Here is a 10,176-nt window from a genome sequence, read left to right on the forward strand (position 1 = left end):
TGCCCAAACCTTACCCATATACTGTGTCCCTGCAATAACCAGGCTCAACCAAGTTTACAGCATATAACTGGGTACAAAAGAGAAGTTTTGCCCAAAAGCCAACATGTGTACATGCTAATAGCATGCTTGTTGCATGATAAAATGGTACACACACATATACAATATAATATAATATATATATATCCTTGCTTTTCACATACCATTTTCAGAAAATTATACAGTTCTGTTGTGTGGGATAACAGCAGTAACTGTGTCTGGGGGTTGGCTTTCATTTTAAGGGTTGTGTCAGGATAAAAATTTGGAACTGGTCAAGATTTGTTTAACTTGAACTTACCTGATTGAGATCACAATAAATTGTAAGGCTTGGCAATGCTTTTAATCCTCTTGCAAATGTGGCTCTGCCTTCCAAATTTGTTTTCTGTTCTTGTATCTTTCTTGAAGCTTTTTCTAGGTCAGCATTCAATGTGTCAAATGCCACTCTTAACTCAGCAAATAAATCGAACTTCCTATGTGGTAGAAAAATATTTCACATATCAGATTATGGAATTTATGGTAAAAATAGGAAACTAAAATCAAGCAAAACAGCATTTAAAAAAAAAAAACTCAACCAGTAACAAAAATAGGCAGCAACTATATTGACTATCCTTTAAAGCAGCGGTCGCCAACCGATGGTCTGCGAGAAAATTTTGGGGGTCCGCGGCTGTGGTCGGTGCATCCCCGGGGGTCAGGAGAAGGACCCCGCTGTGGTGACCCACCGGCCAGAGCCGCCGACCACCTCCCCCGTGCAGTTCCCAGGCTCAGGAAGGTGGGCGGGCTGCACACAACCCGCCCACTCTCCCATTGCAGGCTCTGATCTGCAATGGGAGAGTGGGTGGAGTTATGTCATAATGACATCACTCTGGAGGAGGTTTCTCCCCTTTGAGTGACACCGGCCCCCCTGCACATGTCAAGAGTCTGTGATTTTAGTGGTCCGCGGACCTGAAAAGGTTTGCGACCGCTGCTTTAAAGGGCAGCTGTCATACACAGCCTAGTGGATACAAGTACCCAGCCGACGGGTCATTGGAGGCATAAACATGATAAATACAAAAAATAACGTACACCTACATTAGGACAGCCTAAAACATTTATAACTTGACATGTTATAAATGTGTAGAATTCACCTCTCCATCTAAACCATAACCTCTTGTAAAAGGTGTTGTGGCAAACAGTTGAAACACTACCTGACAAACTTCAAAGAAGTTTTTCAACTGTTTTAGAGAGATAAATTTGCAGGAGGGCAGATATCCCATGATGCATTGCAACCAGCGAAAGACAAACACAAAAAATGCCAAAAAATAATTACTCCTTGTGGAGTACAAGAGAGTTACCAAGTCACACTGGAAAAGAATACTGTAAGTAGGCTCTCTCTTGTAAACTGTATAAATGTGGAAGAAGACTGGGTAAGTATGAAAACACCCTTAATAGCAAGAACAGCACAATGCTGGAAGGATCTATCAGTCAGTAAACTCAAACATAATGTGCAAATTTGACGTGAATGCTTTTAAATTATGGCAAACAGCTCCTTGGGCTCAACAATCACGCCCTAAAGCAGTACTAAACTAAACTAAAAAAATTACACTTACCTTTATTCTGGCAGGTCCCTTGATGGTGCTGGTTCTTCCCATGATCCGGTCCCACGTTGTCCTGCAATTCCTCTTCCTCCCAGCGCAGAGGAAGCGTCAGGTGCTGCCATCTTAGACCTTCATTTCAATTTTTATCTTCGGTCTTCCTTCTTTGTCACCCGATCTAACACTGCAGGTGCGAAATCGGGTGACGTAGCCGCTGTGAGAGATCAGCATCTCTTTCCCCTAGGAGAAATAAAATGCCCCTTCTGTGCAAGCCTGGGAACAAGGCATGAGCAGAAGGAGGAGCCAGAGTCTCCCGGGATATATGATGTAGGTATCCTGGGAGGCCCTGCATTCCCGTTAAGTCTTGATTGCCGCGGCAATCAAGACTTAAAGGGGCAGTGCTGCACCCTTTTTTCTTTTGCACTTAAAAAAAAAAAAAAAAAAAAAAACACCAACATTCTTAGCTTACATAGAAGGGTTGTCTACCCTGCTATGTAAAGTAAAAATGTTAAGTATAGGTGCGCTTTAATTTTAAGTTTACAGCGAAGGACCGTCAATGGAAAAAAGCAAAACTAAAATAAAAATTACCTTGATTGGAGGACTGTGAAAAGTCTGTGAAACTCATCATCAATCTGTCGTAATATACTTTCCTCAAAATCTTTATTTCTAGCTTTAATGTTTTCCAGAACCTAATCAGTAAAAGGCAAAAACACAAGTTACAAGTGTATTTTGAGATTGTGAAAAACTAAGAAAATGTCAAGTCTTATTATCCAGGAACCATGGTCAGCATTTCACCCCATCCTAATGGCAAATGTCACATTAATGTAATGGCAGCATTACACCCAATAATGACAGAGACAGCAATGTTACCACTCTTTACAGCAAAGGAAGTTTAGCTAAAAACACTCTTTTATGTGTTCGTTTTTGCAAAACAAAACCCCCACAAAACACTTAGAATTTGAATACTTAACCAATAATCCCTTTGTCCGAGTCCAAAAATGCAGACTATACTGAGAGAACATGGAAGGTGCAATCACTATCTTCTGAAGTCAAAAGATAGACTTTACAATTAGGCAATTGTATTTCTTTAAAACGCAGAATATATTTAGGTATAAATGAAGAATTTTTTCCCCTCAAAAACCAGTAGAAAATAAATCTGTGTTTATACTCGAGTTACACCAGTAGATTGTACTCTATCTTCAAATAAAGGGTGCAAGGGTACAACAAACTCCTGGAGACGCGACACATGAGATGGTTGTAAAATTTATAGCAGCGGTCGCCAACCAGTGGTCTGGAGAAAATGTTTTCCCGTATATATCACAGGCTCAGGGCGGTGGGCAGGTTGTGTCTCTGAACACAACCCACCAACTCAGACCATCGATGGGCAAGTGAGCGGGTTCTGGTATCATGACTTCACTTTGTAGGACGTTACTTCCCCTTTGAGTGAGACACGGCTCCCTGCGCATGTGCGGTCCGGAGTCCGTAAATTTTATGGTCCGTGACATCCAAAAGGTTGGCAACCACTGCTTTATAGGACACAGCACCATCTACAGCTGCCTATCATTAAAGAACAAATGATCATTAAAGAGCAAGTGAGTCATAATAACCAAAAGTACAAAATACTTAATCTGATTAAAAAAAAGGGGGAAAAGACATACAAGTTAAAATGTGATTTGAATTTTTTAATCTTTTTTTGCATTTCCATCGATTACCAATTTAGTGAAGGCCACATTTTGTGCCCTAGGTTTATACTGGAGTCAAAGCATTTTCCTATATTTTCAGGTAAAATAGTTGCCTTAGTATAAACTGATTTGAATATAAACTAAGTATTTACAGGTTGACAATTAAAAAAACCGGCAACCTCCGGACCCGAGTGCCTGATTTTTGAAAATTCAAATTTTTATACTTACCTCCACACACAGGCAGTCTTCCTCTCACAGCACCGCGGACATCTAGCACAGTTCCAGGGAGCAGGCAGCAGGGACGTCTCAGGGTATATTTAGTGTAGCAAACAGACCTAACAGCTGTTTCTGCAGAACAGCGTCATGAAAACATTAGTGGCCAAACAGTGTACTGCAGTCTCTGTATTGATAATGCAAACTGAAATTCATGCCGGGAAACTGAAGTATCTGGATTATTGATTGTGAACCTGTATAATAAATTCTGCAATAGCAACACTTTAACTCCCCTAACGTTCTAATTCTGTCAGTTTTTTGATGCAAAAAGTGATCCTATTTTTTTTTGCATAAAAATTTTTGTTTATATTGTGGGCCTGTATGTTTTAGGATTAACCCCCAGGTATGATATTTATATTTATTTATTATATTATAATCATAAATTATAATATAATACATAATTATAAATAATAATTTAAAAAATAATGAAATAATAGACAACAATGTAATCTTAAAATAAAATATAAAATTAAAAATGTAATTTTTTTTTTTATTTCATGTTGTGTGGTGTTTTTGTACTGTAAAAACCATTTAACAGCAGATTACATTGTAATCTGCTTTTAAATTTCCCTCCCAGACACAACCCCATACTTCACCACTCACATCACCCGGAGGATGAAGAGGACTCATCCTCCGGGGTGATGCGAGTGGGGGATTTGCCTGCCCAGCCCCACACAGGCACACACAGGCTGGAGCTACTGCTGCACACATCTTCAGAGAGATGCAAAGCACAATGCAGATTTCTGCATTGTGCTTCACATCTCACTGCAGATGCCAGCAGCAATAGCAAATTCTGGGGTCAATTCCGCGGGGTGACCACCCCGGAATTTGCTATTGCTGCTGGCATCTGCAGTGAGATGTGAAGCACAATGCAGAAGTCCTGCATTGTGCTTTGCATCTCTCTGGAGATGCGGGCAGCAGCGTGGCCAGGACCCGGGTGCTATTTAAAAGCAGATTACTCAGTAATCTGCTTTTAAATTTCCCGCCCGGCCACACCCCCAGACGGACCGGCAACCGGGCATCACACCAGGACCATCGGATCGCCGCTGGAGCGTGGGGCAAAGGTAAGGGGGGCTCTTAAAGTTACCCCGAGTGTGACTCAGGATTACCGCTTTTTGCAAGTAAAAGCCACCCTGAGTCACACTCGGGATTACCGCTAGGGGGGTTATAAAAAAACATGGGACATTTAAAGGTAGCCCAACAATAAGGACAGGTAACACAGGTCCAATAGAAACTGACATGGTCTCTAAATCCAGTAACTTTGTCTGCAGGAGATCATCCAGATACCCTATAAAAGGTTAAACTTGCAATTGCAGAAGGAGCCAGTACTTTTATGAACAACTCCAGAACGAAGATCAGACTGAAATAAACAGCAATATACAGGTAGAGATGACAGGACTGGGATTAGATCAACAATTTAACACATCAAAATAAACGTCAAAGGCATGTAACTAGTAGGGGCTGCAAAGAAAAGGATCACTACAACTTTTTAAACAGCATGTACCTGCATGGCACCACTTAGTTGAGAAAGATGTTTATTTGCTACCACCAATGCGCTTTCAATCCTCATGGCCAGATTATCCTGTAAAACAGAAGAAATACAGGTATATGGTTGGAAAAAAAACTAATCCTAAAATCTTTCTTGCAGTACACTGCATGAAAAAAATACAAATAAAACAAAGATTTAAAGTTTATCTGCTTATCTAAAAACCCCATTTCCATGACCCTGTAAAACATCCTACACAGGCTTTGATTCTCTCAGCAAAGTCTAATCCAGCACCACTGATGTGCCCATGTTGGCCATTTCCCAAAACCCTTCTGGCGTTCACATTCCTGTTGCAGATTTTCTTCTGGATCCCGAGGCGACCCTGCCACTGGACAGCTAAAAAGTTCCCATGTTACCCAGAAAGTGATGTTGGTGCACCTGAACCACCTCCACCAGTAAACAGTAGTTACGATTAAAAGATGAAACTGCACCTTAATTTATTGTTTGCATCTGTAAATATTTAAATTTTGGGTCAGACGTGTGCGCACATCTAGTCTCACTCCAGGTTCAGCAAAACTTTCTTTACAGTGGGAACAGCTTTACAGAGCAAGGGTAAAATACTTGTTTACTGTAAATAATACTTTTTTTTTTATACTTTATCCCTGGAAAGCCTCCCCCTCATTTATAAGCTAGTTTAGGTAGCAGTCACAGACACCCCTGACACTGCAGGGTCAGAGAAGAAAGTGAAATGCCTGTCCATAGCCTGTACAAGAAACTAACTCTTGCAGTATGAGACTAGAACCACTACAAAAGGAAGTTTTCTTTCTTTTTTTTTTTTTACTGAACCTGCAGTTCAGCTTTAAGCCTTCTTATTATACTACCAACTACAGGAGGAGTGGACACTGGTCAGCAGTTCACCAGCCAGGATATTGCCCCTTCGACTACCAGCATGCTCATGTTTTGTTGCAAAGCAGTACAAAGAACATGATCACACACAGAGGAGTAAGATCCAATTTTCTTAAGGGACCCTAACAAAATAATATTAGGGCAAAAACAAAAACATTATAATTTTTGTCTATAAGGGATACAGGAAGTCCTAAACCTTTGGGATGTCCAAAAGTCCAATGTGATGGGTGGAAAACAAAGCAAACAACTGGTAACTAACATGCCCTGGGTTAAAGAAAACCGAAAGACCATGCAGCTAAAAGAGTCACCTGAAAGACTTTATGTCAGAGGCTGGTTTTAGATGGACAACTAATAATGATGTTAAAAGGAGATGGCAGCCGTACAAATCTGGAAAACAATGGAGTAAGCCTGGAAAAGGTAAAGCTCCTTCCAAAAGCCTAAACAATTGTCTGAGTCACCTACAAATTTTGGAATGACAAAAACGTAATCCAGTTGTGTGAAAGATGCAGTGCTAAACAAACTTGCAGGCTACATCTACAATAAGAGGTTCAGGCCACAACAACACTTTGTATTAACTTATGCAAGTCATGGGTCCAAACAGCATCTTTTCCATACAGTGAGTAAAAAAGGTTCTATATGCAAAATCAGGCCACCGGGTCAGACACCTGCTACTTAAAGGTATTAGCAATAGGCAAAACAAGTTTGAAAGTGCAAACTTCCCACTCCACAGCAAAGCTTAAGAATCACTGCAAGACAAGTTTTTCTGCTGAAGAAGGCAATAACAGCGCTGCTGGATTTTATGGAGTTTCAACACTTGAGATAAATTACGGCACAATAGTATTTTGGTTTTTGAGAATACTAAAAAGGTTGGAGTTGAACCTCCCCAACATCGTCCTGCAACAGGAATTGAGAGAATGAAACCCTAATATGGGAGACTAATAGGATGTCGATGGGAGATCTCCTAATCTGTGTGGTGATGGATGAAGGTGAAAAACTGGAAAGGAAACTAACTCTTTTCTGTAGATTTGAAATACCACCTCCTGTACCCAAGCAACTGAGAAGTACAATTTCCATCATTAACCTCCTGAGCAGTTCATTTCTGTCTGGATTTGTGTCTAAAGCGGTACATTGTTTTTCATGAAAACTTATTTTACAGTATAATATAATAGTATGAGTATAATAAAGTTTGAAACACAAAATCATTTGAAAATAATAAATTAAATAAATTTAAAAAATTTTTTTTAAATAAATATTATACCCATACTATTATATTATACTGAAAATAAATGTTCATGAAAAACAATGTACTGCTTTTACACATATAAATCCACTGAATTGCATTCAATACAGTTATTTTGTATTGAATACAATACAAACAGATTTGAATTTCCCGCCCCGTCCTGAACGGAACATCAGCACGCACAGACTTCACCGGGAACTCCTGGTGACTCATCAGGTGCAGAGAACGCAGCCCAAAGGAAGAAAGAAGACGCAAAGGGCGATGGAGGACGCCGGCGGATCAGGTAAGTGCTTTCTTTACTAATGTTTTCCATAGGTTTACCTACTTCCAACTTTCTACTCCAAGTCACACTGGGGAGGTTAAGGTTCAACAGCCTTAATGCTTTTGGCAAAGAGCCTTACACATATATATGACATCAGCCATCTGCTGCACCCAGGTAATAAGCAAGGGATTGACCTTATCAGAGGCCAAATCTTTTTATTCTCCCTGCCAGTATTCCAAAATGTGGCTTGAGGTTAATTTTCAGTACCAAAAGCAGTAACCCTGAGCCACACTCGGGGTGGAATTGCAAGGGAGGTTTAAAACCTACATGGTCCCCATGTGCCTGCGGCATCCTCCAGCGGTGCCTGGCACCTGCTTCCGCTGGCGATGCCTGTCCGGCATCTGCGTTGCCTAGCAATGCCCGGCGGTTTGGGGTGCGAGGCCAGGAGAGGCAGGTACCGGCTGGGCAGGGCCGTGCAGCTGGGAGGTGGCACCAGGCAGGAAAATTAAAATAACAAGTATTTTTAAATGTACCGCTTTGACATTTAAAAATACTTATTATTCAGACTGCCTGGACTGAAAACAAAACAAATTAGGTAAAAGGAAGATCATCTGGTTTAAGAGTGTTTTCCACTGCATTATTTAGACGACCCAAAACGGTCGCCTTCAATTTGAAAGTAATAGCATCAGACTGCAAATTCTCAGAGGTAAGCTTAAAGACTGGAGTGACTATCAGGTAGACACTCTGCAGCCAATGCCCCAGAAGTCGCAAAGGCTATGGGAAACAAAACGTGATAGAGAGTGTGCGGGAGGATGCTTGTGATTTCTGCGATGAGTCAACAAATTACAACATTCATGAAGAACTTTATAGCCCAAACAACCCAGTTAGGACTACAGCAGAAAGGGAAGATGATGTAACCTTGACACCACACAGAATTCAAAAGTACTCCAAGGACAGAGTAGACACCAACTTGAAGACATCAGAAACGTCCATAGGAATGCTGCAAACAACTGTTGTGCCATTAGCAGAACTTAATTTGGGGTCAACAAGTAACAGTGTCCAATCATTCTGTAGGCAGTATACTGTTAAGGTAATAACATTACATAAAAAAGCCAAAAAAGTATTGTTTTGGGTATTTTGAGTACATTTTCAGGTTTCAACATAGGTCTGTCAGCAAAAGTAATAATCACTACAAAGATATTACCTGAAAATCATCAACTTCAATCGCATGCTGTATATTCGTAGATTCTAGAAAAAACAAAAGATTATAGAAAAGGGTAAAAACATAGAAATATTTCAAAAGGAAATCCGAGAGGCAACCCAAGACAAATAAGCAATAAACCCCATATTCTTATAATTATAAAAGCAAAGGAGTTTATTGAAACTCCAATTTTACTGGGGAAAAAACACATTGCATAAAACCGTGAATTATAAAACTTCGATGTATTATCTTGCAGTAGTATTGCTTCAGCAGGTGACTGAAAGGGGTTGACGGGCACAAACACAAGTCTCACTGAAGCTACCTTTGAAGAACACCTGTACTAACAGCAATGCAGAAGTTGCCCATTGATGTTCTCTCTTTGTGAAATGCCTTTCACTTTTCCAATATATATTACAAACACCTTTTGATGGTATAAACCAGACAAAAAAGGAATCTGTAACCCACTTCATTTTGGGGTTTACATACTCTTTTTAAATTTCAATACAGTAACTAATTAAAAAAAAAATATCACCAAAATCATAAATTAAATAAAACAATCAAGAGGTAATCAAGGTAAAGCATCAGGTACCTACAAAACTCAAAACAGCTGGCAAAGGATGACGGACTGACAGAGGTGATCAAGTCACAGTACATAGGCAGCAGGAACAGACAGAGTTACATGTGGCTCTTCCAAGCAGGAGTAGCAGTGGGGAGATGCTGTCTCTACACTGTATGGCAGAAAAGAGTGCATGGAACATGTGCACGGAACACTTAGCAACCACATGCAACCAGTAGAAGATGGTTCAGTCCCACACAAGCCCTTCAACTATAGCCGTCAGAAAAATGGAAATTTAAAGGCATATAACAGGATGTTCTGAAACTGTGACAGTCTTATATTCATTGGATTTTCAGGAGCACATGTAAACAGTTTTAAGGTCAACTTTTATTTTCACCTCCAAGACTTCTCAATGTTTGCCTTGGATGGCAGAACTAGCCTCATAAACACAAAGACGATATTTGATTAAAACAGCTCATGCAAATAAACAGACCAGATATATCTAAAATATTAGGAAAATATCAAGCTTCCATGTATTAAAAAATATGTCAAAATTCGGTTCTTGCCCTACCCCTGCTATTGGTCCTCCAAAGTAATCATATTAATGACAAGCTCCCTGGTGATATGATTAATGAGGATTTTTAAATGTAAAAGCGGTACATTTAAAAACCCCTATTAATTTAAATTTCCCGCCTACCTTACTAACAGTCCCACCCTCCAGCCCAAGACTCGCAAGCAGATGTCTGGCTGGCATCCGATTCACCTGGCCTCACGTCCCCACCGTTTACAGATGCCGGCCATCACCAGGTTACCCAGATGCCCTACATCTTCTTCCTCTGGTGATGCCGGCCATGTGTGTAACCTGGTGATGGCTGGCATCTGCGAGTCTTAGGCTGGAGGGTGAGACGTTAGGAAGGTAGGCGGGACCGGGCGGAAAATTTAAAATAATGAGGATTTTTTAAC

The 10,176-nt window shown here is 40.4% G+C and overlaps 1 protein-coding gene across 1 annotated transcript in view; it reads right to left on the reverse strand.

Annotated features, from left to right (window-relative positions):
* RNF17 (ring finger protein 17) overlaps nt 1–10,092 on the reverse strand; it is a 56,770-nt gene extending 46,678 nt beyond the window's left edge. The window contains exons 1-5 of the mRNA XM_072405367.1: nt 9,987–10,092; nt 8,661–8,704; nt 5,067–5,144; nt 2,196–2,296; nt 335–506 (exon numbers count right to left, since the gene is read on the reverse strand). Of these exons, the coding sequence (XP_072261468.1) occupies nt 335–506; nt 2,196–2,296; nt 5,067–5,144; nt 8,661–8,704; nt 9,987–10,092 (501 nt within the window). The remainder of the gene's footprint in view (nt 1–334; nt 507–2,195; nt 2,297–5,066; nt 5,145–8,660; nt 8,705–9,986) is intronic.
* Nucleotides 10,093–10,176: the final 84 nt, after the last annotated feature.

The sequence above is a fragment of the Pyxicephalus adspersus genome, chromosome 1 (assembly GCF_032062135.1).
Source record: "Pyxicephalus adspersus chromosome 1, UCB_Pads_2.0, whole genome shotgun sequence".
Taxonomy (NCBI): Eukaryota; Metazoa; Chordata; class Amphibia; order Anura; family Pyxicephalidae; genus Pyxicephalus; species Pyxicephalus adspersus.